The sequence below is a fragment of the Xylona heveae genome (genome assembly GCF_001619985.1).
Source record: "Xylona heveae TC161 unplaced genomic scaffold L228scaffold_1, whole genome shotgun sequence".
NCBI classification, from domain to species: Eukaryota; Fungi; Ascomycota; class Xylonomycetes; order Xylonales; family Xylonaceae; genus Xylona; species Xylona heveae.
Window position 1 is genome coordinate 2,658,167 of NW_017264193.1, and position 11,883 is coordinate 2,670,049.

An 11,883-nucleotide genomic window follows, 5' to 3' on the forward strand; every position below is an offset into this window, starting at 1 on the left:
GATATCCACTTGTTGCGGACTACAGCGAGATTTAGTATTACTAGAAGTAAAGTTTTAGATTTCGAATTCAAATTCAATTGTCAGAATTAAGGCAGCTGAGTAACGTGCCGTAGAAGTAGTGCATGATAATGTAGCCAGCTAGAGAGAGAGAGAAGGGTCATGCAAAGTAAAGTTAAATTAAAACTAAATATTAGTTAAAGCGCCCATATTCCGTAGTCGTGATGGTTATTTTTGATATATTCATGAAGAGAGTAAAACGGGTAGAAGCAAATGGCCAGCGATATGCTTCAAGGGGAATGAAGATTGCGATGAGTAGAGCAAAATAAAGATAACGTGAATGAAGAGGTATAGACATGTAATAAGCAAAGATAAAAGGAGAAATAGAACTCCGTAAACCATCGTCATGCCTTAAATTTGCGTTACATTTGGAAAAGAGAAGCGGTGGCATTAATCATTACCGGTCAAAGTTGAGAAAAAAAAAAAAAAAAAAAAAAAAAAAAAAATCAATGCAACACAAAAGGGAGACGCTGGAAAAAAGATTATAACGTCATCATGCTTCAGTCATCGACTACCGCCTCGCCATTTCCGCTTCGATATCGCTGCCCTCTTCCTCCACTGGGGCGGGGGTTCGTCTCTCGTTTCTTCGTTTCGGCCGACGGATGCGCGAGCTGCTGACATTACTCGCCGAATCATCTGGCGCAAGTTCGCTGAGGCCGTCGTCGATCCATTCGTCATTTTCGCTTTCCCAGCCACCGATACCACTTGCCGGCGTGCCAAGTCGGGCGTCGAGATTGGAAGCCATAGAACCCTTTCGAGCCTGCGAGGCGAGTGCTAAACCGGTACTTCGTTCTCTGATTGCGCTCCGTACGATTTCGGCTTTACTGTGGAGGGCCTCGAAAGCGTCTTCGAGCGCTTCCATGCCCATGTAGATTTCGCGTTCGACTTCTGCGAGCACGGCAATTTCGGCTTCTTCATCCATTGGAAGAGGTGCGCCGGGCCCACCGGGAGCAGGGGTGGCGCCTCTAGAGATCGATGATCCAGCACCAGTATTGTTGTTATAGAATGGCGTGGATGTGCGGAAGGGTGTTGCAGAGCTACCTCGTTCAGGGCTGTACGGTGTCGGGCCTCTACTGAGTGGCGTCGGACCTCGCGAAGGGCCGTTAGAGAGAATCGATGCCGTTGGGGGGTACTCGATGCCGCTCCAGAGGAAACCATCGAAGCGGCCTGATACGAGGACATCCCATTCTCCTTGGCTGATGGCGGCGAGCGTGGCAAGTACAACGTGCAGACTAGAGTTGTTGAGGAGATAAACTGCAGCTTCTGGTTCGCGTGGTGGGGTCGGTAGTCGGTATAATCGCTGCAAGGCCAGGCCCGTCTTGGATAATTGTTCCGAGTTGATAGATTTGACCGTTGGCGTTGGTGCGCGTGATCCTGAAAATGTTGATGATCGGCCCATGAGGCTCATGAAGCCCTGGCGCTGTTCTGGCTCAAGACGTGTAAGAATAGCAAAGGTAAGTGTATCGTCGTCAACCTCCTGCGGGGCGCTCGAGGGCTGCTCGGGCTGAGAGGCCAGCCATTTGTCAACTACATCCTTTGTCTTGCGACTTTGTCGAATGTAGTGCTCCCGAAATTCTTCCGGTACGTCAATGTCAAGCTGTTGCATTGGAGTGCGCCGTTCCGAGTTGTGAATGCCCAACCCAACGTCTTCATTAATAAGGGAGAATGGAGGCCATTGAGGCAATTCCCGACGACCTGACACAAACTCGAGAACCTCTCCCCAACTGACCCATGTCTCTTCTCCTTGTTCTTTTGTATCATTCTTTGACTGGCAAAGGCTGCAGTGACAATGCTCGGATGATATGTTTCGCGCGAAAACAGCTTCGAGCCGGTCGAGTAGCCTTCGAGCAATGGATTTGTAGCCGGTCGCAACAGCAAGTGAGCCTTTCTTTGATAAAACGGTGGAGTAGTCTTCGAGCAAATCATTGAATGGAGAAAACACCTTTTCGACTTGAGCCCGAGGGGGAGACTGTAACCGCGCCGCGGGGAACTGTTGTGCTACAGCGGGTTGCCCTGCTAACATAAAGTTCCTCGGAACCACGCTCGTCAGTCCCCCATTTTGTAATAGGTAGTCGACTCGCGGTACATCCTGCGGCACGACTGGTGGTGGCGGTGGCGGCGGCGGCGGAGGTGGAGCAGGATAGGCAGACGGATCTCCCGCTGAATATGTAGAATCATAGTCATAATTATTATTTGTTTCAATGTGCACTTCGACAACTGGGGTAGCTTTTCGGGTAGGCTCAATGGGCGCAAAATGGGGCTCTCGGCCCGTGGGCGTCCTTGGAGATGAATCTTGACATGATACAGGGGACGAACCTCCTCTTGATGAGCGACCAGAAGGCAGGGGTACTGCCTTGCGGTCTCGAGCCACTGAAGTCGCTTGAGAGTCGACCGACAGTGCTGAGCCAGCCTTTCGTATTCTTTCCACGTTGATCCCTGCTGAGGATGGGCGTTCATTGCGCGAGATGTCCGATTTTTCTTCGACAACCACAGCAGGCTTTGGCTTGCTTCCGCTTCCCGAAGAGTTCAACTTGGTTGCAGATGATCTTGACGAGAGCTTGCCGCTGCTTTCCTTTTCCTTTGACCGTTTCCGTAGGCTAGCACTTGAGGATTTGGATTTTGGTCGTGCGGTCGTGCGTGAGCCGCTATCAACACTCCGCCGGCCCTGTTCCATTTCCTCCCTGACTGTCTCGGCCACTTTCCTCATGCTGCTCCTGCTTCCACTCCGTGGCCCATCCGGCTCCACAGCAGTAAGCGGTGGGCTGGGAGGAGCTTCATCTCTGGTGGCCTGTCTCGATTGTTCTTTTGACGAAGAAGTCCGCTTGATTTTGTCTCCAGTCTTTCCATCTAAGGCGGTCGATTCGGGTGTATATGGTGCTGCACCGGGCCGAACTGATTCTTTGCTGTGTGCTTTGGAGAATGATGGGTACGAAGAAGACGTCATCGAGGAACGCCTACCAAGCTCCGGAATTGACATGGCGGGGGTGTGAATGCTCGATTGCGTGTCCGAGGTGATTGATTTCTTGTGGGCAACTGATCGACGGTGAGAGTCTTTGATGGTGCTCGAAGATGGTCTTCGCGATGAATGAGAGGACTTTGGACGGCTCTTCTCGCCGTTCATGTCCTTTTCTCGATATTTGGACGGCATTTCTTTATCGAAATGGGGCGTAGTCCTGGACGAAGGCGGTCGGTGGAGTGACTAGGTCACTGGGAAACTTGGCGGCTAGCTGGAGGTGGTTGGCCCCCGGCTATGACACTTCATTGGCCCCTGCGGCGTCTGTCAAGGGTGTGGGATAGCGCTTCGTATACAAGTTGCTCACTTATAGCCAAAAATTATTTTGGTCTCGACACTTGAATTTTGATTATTCAAGAGAAAAATTGCTTTTTGAGGATTCACGGAGTCAATTGTTTTTGAGGTCAGGAAGTGGGCCTTGGTCTCAAATTCATCTCGCTCGAGAAGTCTTTGCATCCTCTACCTATCTCGCCCATCTGTGGACCTGACGTGGTCAACGGACAGAGGTAGAGATGAACCGCTTAAACGAGACGACAACAACCGCCCACGCGGCTGGAGTTCATGTCACCCATTCAATTCTTTTGAACTAATAGCGACACAGTAATAAGCTCATCCTTCGCCAAAGCTAAGCCCCCTGGGGGATAATAATAACACAACCAACATCGGGCACACCCGCCTCGCTACCATTGCTGCCTTGCTCACCCCCAGTGGGGCGAGGAACGGCCAACTTCTTCGCTGTCATTGCATATCCAGTGCACCGATAAAAAGCACATGTGATGCTGCAGGATCCAGGGGAAGATCTATCTCCTCGTTAATAAGCTGATCAATCGGAACCTCGATTCAATTGCGAGCCTGCATTCGCGGCATTGTGCCTATTTGTGCCCGCTCACTCAATGCTAACGTCTTATCCGTCACATGCTCACAGTATGCACTGTATATGCCACAGAACGGAACTGGACATCAAACCTAGTCGACCACGGCCAGTGAGATTTGCGATCATGAGAGAGCTCCCAAGAAGTATTGATCGGAAATGTTTGGTGGCTTATAGCATTGAAAATGAGCAGCGCAAGTTGGTGTTACATATGTATGAATTGTCACTGTGAAGCTGCCATGTATGCCAACGAAAAATTTATTGCGGGGTGCATCCTCCAAAATTCTCCAATCGCCTGTATCGTTTTGCACGTCACATTGTTATCTGCAGGAGTGGAATTTGAATATCATTCTTTTCTTACACTTCAGGCGCTCTGGCGCCAAGCTACGCTGCTGAGAGCCACGAGAGTCTCCTATCAAAGCCCTTGTCGACCCCGCAAATGCTCGTCCTATCAAGCTCTCCTACATGGATTCATGCTCTTTGTACAATGAGAGCTTAAAACAACTGAATAAAGAAACAAGAGGGAAAAAACGCCATTAACTTGGACAAATCAAAATGATTCAACAATTGCTGACTGCTGCTCTCAACGCAAGGTGCAACACCTGACCCCGACCAAACCATTGATCCTCCAAAACATTTCACAAGAATTGAAGTGCACTTCCAGTTTACAAGAAAGACTGCTTCTTCTTGTTGTAGGCCCGCTGGTCCTTTAGCCATTGGCGGTAACCCTGAACGCTGCCAATCTTTTCACCGTAGTAGTCCGGCACCGGGTTGGAGAAGGACTGGGAAGAAGGATCAACCCGGTAACGCTTGATGCGGTTGTAGAATTCCTTTTCCTTCTGTTCGTGGCGGAAGAAGGGGAAGATTCCTGTTAGCACACACTCTCTCCGTTCCACAATATGTCTCGCCAGTCAAAAGAGATGCCGTTCAAAACTTACAATTGCAAACTGATTCGACTGCTTGCTCTTGGCGATCTTGAAGATGGCATTCCCCAAAAATGGGCCGGCAAGCCATCCAAGCGCTCCGAATCCAGCAGTCACCAATCCCAATATCACAAATGGATCCAGGCCAAAGTATTGCCCATTGAGGAGATCTAGATCCTGCTGAGAGAGGACCGACATGCCGACAATCGTTGTAGTAATTGACGATCCGATAGATGCAGCAAGATTATACCGCCGACGGACCTTGCGCAGGTGCAGAAAGGTGTTCCAATCGAGCTTGCCCTCAGCAGGTTCAGTGGAGGCGGAAGACGTTGATCGCGCAGAGGTGGAGGTAGAAGACGAGGAAGCATATCTGGTCAAGATTCTGACTGGCGTGACGTTGGCAGAAGAGGAGAACGACGTCGCCGTAGAGCACCATGGTTGGACGGTGATGGAAGCGGGTGACCGCTCAACGGGAAATTTCCGAGCAAACGGCCGTGAGGTTGTAGAGAAAGCGCTGGAAAACTGGAATGGTGCTGATTGAACTCTGCTTGAAAGCACCGCCGCACGCAGCGGAGATGCAGATGTCGTGCACAACATGGTTGATCGTTTGGATTGCGGAGAGTTGAAGTTGTCTATTAGATGCCTGATCCTCCCCGAGGCTTGACGGAGCTCTTTCGCCGTGGTTATCGTCATAATTGCCGAAAGTCTTAGCGAAGGTCGGCGCTTCTCGCTACGCTGGGCAACTTTAGCCGGAGCCGTATGGCATTTACTTTTCTGTGAATATCTGGCAATGTTATGTCCATCACAAGAGAAGAGCAGAATCCTATATTATGAATAATTCATATGATTTTGAATTGTCTCCTGTATTCATTATGTGGTATTTCCAAGTTGTCCTTTGCAAATCATACCCCATATCTCATACATGACTTTGAAATCCTTGAAAAGATGCCAGAACAAATATGATTTCAGACCCTACAGTTGTCACCGATTCCTGTGGATTCAAAAATACGTCTTTCAAAAGTATCCATTACGATGAATTGTCCGACATGAAAGACAATCATCTATCACGTCTGTATATAAATAGGAAAAGTCCGAACTAGCTTAAAAAAACAATCAACAAACTCCATTCATGACGCCTCAGAAATCATGCAATTCCCTCGTAACGCTCATCTCGAGCGTACTCCATTCCTTTCCCAAACATGCATCAGTCCAAGTGCTCTCTTTTGCCAGACCATGGTCGCTCTACCCAATCGCAGGCAGCTTGGACGCATCATGCCGTCTTGAACTCCGGCTTCTGCTCCATCGTCTGGGAGATGAATCCACGCAACGCCGCCCATCTATCTGAGGTAGTAGATGGTGTCGGTGCAGCCTGGACGCTTGAAGCAGCATCATTAGATGAAGGCTGGTTTGGCCGAGACTCCACCATCTGTGCCATATTCCTTGCGAACCGCTCCATTTCCATCTTCTCCAGCTTATCCTTGCGCTTCATAGCACCAGGTCTGGACTTCAAACTCTTGTGACGTATCCGCGCTGTCGCAGTCTCATCTTGCACCTCGTCATCGTCATTGTCGGGCAAGGCGCTGACGAGCGAGTCAAGGTCCGCCACCAGCTTCTTGGATGGCCGTCTGCGCTTCTTGGTGTTAGAGTTGGCTTTCTCAATCTTTGACAGAAAGGCAGAATGCTTGATCGTGCGCTTGTCTTTTTTGGTGTTTGCAAATCCCGTATCAAAAGCTGTCGCAACGGGTCTTGAGGCGGCCGCTGCATTGGTCTTCGCCGCTGCCCGGCTTCGGATGGAGGATCGCTTTCCAGCTGTGGGTGCCTATATGAATCTCAGTATCCAAATTACATGACGCTAGAATGTTTTGATTGAATAAACTTACCATTCTCAACAAAGGAGGGGTTTTGGCACAGCGAAGAATTGGAAATTGAGTGAAATGTGTTCTTGTGTTGAATGTGAGAGATCGAAAGATCGAAAATATCTTATCGCGTCTTATCGATAAGCACGCTTCACAGGCAAAAAGTAAACGCCAAGTCGTCCGACGTTTCTCCGCTACAAACAACAAATTCTCACGATGGCCAGCGCAGACACGACCCAGGAGAGTATTGACTCTCTTCAAGCAAGAGTCAAAGGCTTGGAGCGTGAATTATCCGAGCTCAAGTCTGATCTCGCCGCCGCAAATGCTCGTCCATCTCCGAGCCTCGAAACCCCCACGCACCCTGACTCAACCGACGGTCTCACGCCCGACGGATGGACATGGCCGCTCGCAGCAGACGAGTACAAGCGCTATGGAAGACAAATGATTCTGCCTCAGATTGGTCTTGAGGGTTCGTTCAACTTCCACGTGCGACCTCACCACTACCTCCCATAAACTAACCCGTTTTCTTCCGAAACACAGGCCAGTTGAAACTCAAGTCCAGCTCAGTCCTGATCGTTGGCGCTGGAGGGCTTGGATGTCCCGCAGCAGCGTACCTGGCTGGCGCAGGGGTTGGCAAGCTCGGCCTCGTCGACGGCGATACCGTTGAGGTCTCGAACTTGCACAGGCAAATACTCCACGGGACGCACAAGGTGGATATGCGGAAAGTAGACAGCGCCATACAAAGTCTAAAAGGGTACGATCTCAACTCCTCCCTAAACACCCTCCCCGTTGCCTTTCGATATATATATACTCAAACATCTTATCATACAGACTCAACCCGACAATACAATACGTCGCCCACCGCGAGCACCTCACCCCACTTACCTCTCTCGACATCTTCGCACAATACGACGTGATTCTGGACTGCACCGACCACCCTACATCTCGTTACCTCATCTCCGACACGGCCGTGCTGCTGGGCAAGCCTCTCGTATCCGCATCTGCCTTGAAAACCGAAGGGCAACTCATGGTCCTCAACGACCCACCTTTACCCCGGGGCGATCCCAGCGGGGGTCCATGTTACCGTTGCGTGTTTCCTCGACCTCCTCCCGCCGAAAGCCTCGTGAGCTGCGGCGAAGGCGGCATTCTCGGACCCGTAGTGGGCACAATGGGCGTGTTACAAGCGTTAGAGACTATTAAACTTATCACTCGCCGCGCTGCTTCTTCTTCTGCAAGCGGGTCTCCTGAAAAGCCCACGCCCAGTCTTCTTTTATTCTCAGCATACGGATCCCCTCCGTTCCGCAGCATCCGGCTTCGCTCCCGACGTGCCAACTGTCTTGCTTGTTCCGCACTTTCTCCAGAGTCAGGCTGTATTACCAAAGAGTCACTTTCCTCGGGCTCCCTTGACTACGTGCAATTCTGCGGCGTGACTAAACCCGTGAATATCTTAGCCGCAGACGAGAGAGTAACCGCAACAGAGTACAACAACGCTCGCAAGACCGGCAACACTGGCAAGGAACAGGGCGTTCTAATTGACGTGAGAGAAAAAGTACTGTATGATATCTGCCATATCGATAACAGCATCAACATCCCGTATTCGACTATCGTCGCAGAGTCTCGACGCATGCCTTCCCCTTCTCCTTCTCCTTCTACTCCTACTTCTTCTTCTGTTGAGGCGCAAAATACGCAGAATACGCAGAATCTGCAAGAGGCAGGTAACGATGCTACCTGGTTTCCAAATGTCCCTTCAAACGCCCCAATCCACGTGATTTGCCGTCTTGGCAACGATTCGCAGCTGGCTGTGAGGCGGTTTCAGGAAATGGGCCTCGCACAGGGCGGGAACCGGTATATTGGCGACATCAAGGGCGGGCTTAAGGCTTGGAAAGATGAAGTGGATAAGTCCTGGCCAGAAGTCTGACTGTGTCGGTACTTGATATGAGTTAATGTGGCCGAGTTGGGCCTTGAGCGTGTAGAATTCCAATAGGTTTCAAAAATGGTTATTCTTCATTTTCGTCATTTTCATTCTGGGTTTTATTTATTTATTTATTTATTTATTTCTTTATTTATTATTTTTGGTTTTCCCCTACATTTTATTCTCATTCTTTCCTTCCTTTTTTATTTTTTTTTTCTAAAATTTTTTGCTTTATACGTACACAGTATCAGAGCCTAGTTGGATAGCCACATTGCATTAGAATTAAAATTAGCATGAGATGAAAAGTTGGCGAATATACGGTAGATACGTATAATTTTTTTTTTGAGTTTACTTTAATACATATAAAGGAGAGTTGCTCGATTCGCGAGCCATGAGCCCATGTCGCTGTTCTTATGACCAAGTGTCTGTTCCAATGGAAAGTAGATAGTATTGTAATGATACATCAGAGTAACAAAGTGAACAACTGTAAGCTATAATTCTTTCTCATATGTCGAAAAGTCCAAAACATATACTCAAATAGTCTGACCAAATACATTGAAATCAAATGATATATAAGACGAGAGAATTTAAAAGAAAAAGAAACAAATAAAAATAAAACATTCCGATCATAACTTCATACCCATGAGTTTGTGCACACGCAGGGCCTGTCGAATACTAAGGTCGAGCATGATTTCCTCAGAACCGCCAGGGATGGCATACGCGCGAACATCACGGTAGAGACGTTCAATCTTCGCGCCTTGGCCACCACGGGAGTAACTGAGGCCGCCGAAAATTTGGGAAGCTTCACGAGCACAGAACTCAAACGTGGTAGTCGATTGAGCTTTGAGGGCGGCAATAGCACCACCGAGCTTGAGCATGGCCTCTGTCTCATCCATGCGCTGGCACTGGTAAATGAGATTTTCCATCCAGTTGTACGAGGCTTCGATCTGGCGCGCCATGTGGGCGAGCTTGAGGCGAATGACGGGATGGTCGATGAGTCGCTTGCCAAAAGTGCGGCGCTTGTGCGCGTACTTCATGGACTCGGAGAAACAGACGCGCGAGAAGCGGATACATTGAATAATGATACCGATACGCTCGTGGTTGAAGTTTGTCATGATGACTGATTCGCAACACGTCAGTATATTTTCTACGTTTTGAGAAGGAGCGGGGAAGCTGACCTTTGAAACCCTTGTTCTCGCGCCCAATGAGATTTTCAACGGGAACTTTGACATCCTCAAAAGTAATATACGTAGTTCCACTGCTCCAGACACCCTGACAGTCCATACGACGAGTGCTTACACCCTCAAAGGCACGTTCAATGAGCAAAACACTGACGCCGCCCATGCCTTCACCGCCGGTCCGAACAGCAGTGGTGAAGTAGTCGCACCAAATACCATTGGTGATCCATTTCTTCTCGCCATTTACGATATAGTGTTTTCCATCTTCGGATAGCTTGGCCTCGCAGGTGAGATTGGCAACGTCACTTCCCGCATCGGGCTCGGTAATGGCCAAGCAAATGCGCTTGTCACCGCTGAGGATACCGGGCACAATGCGCTCAATGAGCTCCTTTTTGCCATGCTTCACAAGAGGCGGACAGCCGATGCCAAAGCCGCCAATCAAGTTCCATACAAGACCTCCGCTACCAGCAGCCGAGAGCTCGTCTGTAAAAAGCATCTCATGGAAAAGATCCCATTTCTCTGGAGGCACGCTCTTCACACGACTCTTTGTGAGGTGCGTGGGATAGTGCACGCCCATAAGTCCGGCAAGGTAGCCGCGCTCACCCATTTGTTTGTAGATATGATCGGGGACCTTTTTCGCTTCATCCCACTCGGTCACGTAGGGCTGGATCTCATTGTCGACCCATTCGCGAACTTCGGCACGAAGTGCGGCGTGTGTCTCATTGAAGTAGGGCGAGTAATACTGGGAAAAGATATTCTATTAGCAAGTGGAATTTAGACCGCTAGCGAGATGCGGAAACTCACGCTTTGATACCACGAAGGATCCGAATATGGGATCAGGTCGCCAAAAGGATCCAGAGCCTCTCCTACCTCCGCCACAGTCTGCGCCGGTTCGGGAGCAGCTGGTCCTGCGGACTCGGGGGAAACAGTGTCCTCCTTTGCTGGAGGCGTTGCTGGCGGAGTAGGCGGGGCTTCCACCTTGGGTTTGGAGTCGAGAGAGCCAATCTGAAGCTGTCCCTGGTATTTTTTCAAGATACCCTCATTGTGATACTTCCAAAATTGCTTGGAAGCGTCTTTTCCAGCGACTCGCTGCAAGACTAATTTAAGGGTTAGCCGGAATATAACCAGACTCCTATTTCGGAGTTTAAGCATATTCATAACGAACTCTTCTTTCCACCTGCCAGTCGCAAATTAGATATTTGTTCTTTCACGTTTACAAAGAGTAATGTGATTGCAGACATACCTGGATGCTCATCCTGGAATTTACTCACATCATATACATCCTCGTCGACGATGATCCAGAGGCTGTCTGGCTTATTGTGCGACGAGACGTCGTCTTTGGAGAATGTCTGGGACATTTTTCCAACAATGGAGGATAAATGGTGAGGGAACAATGACTGGTCGAACTAATGAGAGCAAGAATGAAGTCGAAAAGAAAGACAAGATCTATGCGCTGCTGAAGAAGTAGCTTGCAAAATGTTTCGGCTTATGGGGCTGAGCAGAAACGGAATGGGAGCAACCGAGGGTTCATTTCACATGCTTCTCTATCGGAGTATACCTTGGGCGGAAAACAAGTGCCCGACATAGGTGATGACGGTCATGAGTCGTTTAGAGTCGGCAGTCGGCGTGCGTAAAAACGTGGGGCCCCGCAATTCCTAGCTAAAGAAAGCTGAATATTTCGGTCGCCCTAGTAATAAAAGACCATACATAACTTACAAGTTAACTTACCCGATGCCGCCTTCGTCGTCACTCGGCCACTCACAGTTTCTGCAGTTCCTATGACCAATCCTGCACAACGTGCCTCGGCCCAAGAAAGCTACTCGGTACCTCGGCCCAGCTGAAACCATTCCACCCTCTAACTTACCTACCTTACCTTGTACTTTATCCAGCGTATTACTTTATGTACAGAGCATAATTCTCGATGCGAGGATCCGCTACCCCTTACTGGACGGTGTTGTGCTTTGGCCCGGGCTCAGACTAAATTGACAGTATTAAGCGTAACTAACCTAACTTCCCGTTACTTTTTGAGAAACCGATCTAACCAAGAAATCTGCTTTGACAGGCATAAATTTC

At 49.3% G+C, this 11,883-nt stretch overlaps 6 protein-coding genes across 6 annotated transcripts; 1 reads left to right on the top strand and 5 right to left on the bottom strand.

Annotated features, from left to right (window-relative positions):
• Positions 1 to 118: 118 nt before the first annotated feature.
• Positions 119 to 470, bottom strand: L228DRAFT_243277 (hypothetical protein; the record flags this gene model as incomplete). Its single annotated transcript, XM_018331646.1, has 1 exon — positions 119 to 470. A coding segment is annotated over exon 1 (161 nt), but the record flags the coding sequence as incomplete, so codon positions are not given.
• A 2-nt stretch (positions 471 to 472) lies between these two features.
• Positions 473 to 3,300, bottom strand: L228DRAFT_243278 (hypothetical protein). The gene has a single exon (XM_018331647.1). The coding sequence runs from the start codon at positions 3,203 to 3,205 to the stop codon at positions 569 to 571; it is 2,637 nt and encodes an 878-aa protein (XP_018192319.1). The 5' UTR covers positions 3,206 to 3,300; the 3' UTR covers positions 473 to 568.
• A 967-nt stretch (positions 3,301 to 4,267) lies between these two features.
• L228DRAFT_243279 (Pam17-domain-containing protein) lies at positions 4,268 to 5,512 on the bottom strand. The gene is made up of 2 exons (XM_018331648.1): positions 4,880 to 5,512; positions 4,268 to 4,780 (listed from the first exon to the last, which is right to left on the bottom strand). The coding sequence occupies exons 1-2, from the start codon at positions 5,459 to 5,461 to the stop codon at positions 4,607 to 4,609; spliced, it is 756 nt and encodes a 251-aa protein (XP_018192320.1). The 5' UTR covers positions 5,462 to 5,512; the 3' UTR covers positions 4,268 to 4,606.
• A 622-nt stretch (positions 5,513 to 6,134) lies between these two features.
• Positions 6,135 to 6,747, bottom strand: L228DRAFT_235790 (hypothetical protein; the record flags this gene model as incomplete). The annotated part of the gene is made up of 2 exons (XM_018330758.1): positions 6,135 to 6,683; positions 6,745 to 6,747. 2 exons carry the CDS (start codon positions 6,745 to 6,747, stop codon positions 6,135 to 6,137), a joined length of 552 nt encoding a protein of 183 aa, XP_018192321.1.
• Positions 6,748 to 6,926: 179 nt separating this feature from the next.
• On the top strand, positions 6,927 to 8,807 carry L228DRAFT_243281 (hypothetical protein). The gene is made up of 3 exons (XM_018331649.1): positions 6,927 to 7,189; positions 7,261 to 7,474; positions 7,552 to 8,807. The coding sequence occupies exons 1-3, from the start codon at positions 6,937 to 6,939 to the stop codon at positions 8,636 to 8,638; spliced, it is 1,554 nt and encodes a 517-aa protein (XP_018192322.1). The 5' UTR covers positions 6,927 to 6,936; the 3' UTR covers positions 8,639 to 8,807.
• Positions 8,808 to 8,882: 75 nt separating this feature from the next.
• On the bottom strand, positions 8,883 to 11,232 carry L228DRAFT_243282 (putative acyl-CoA dehydrogenase). Its single transcript, XM_018331650.1, has 5 exons — positions 11,054 to 11,232; positions 10,976 to 10,987; positions 10,615 to 10,907; positions 9,811 to 10,552; positions 8,883 to 9,752 (listed from the first exon to the last, which is right to left on the bottom strand). Exons 1-5 carry the CDS (start codon positions 11,166 to 11,168, stop codon positions 9,259 to 9,261), a joined length of 1,656 nt encoding a protein of 551 aa, XP_018192323.1. The 5' UTR covers positions 11,169 to 11,232; the 3' UTR covers positions 8,883 to 9,258.
• Between the last annotated feature and the right edge of the window lie 651 nt (positions 11,233 to 11,883).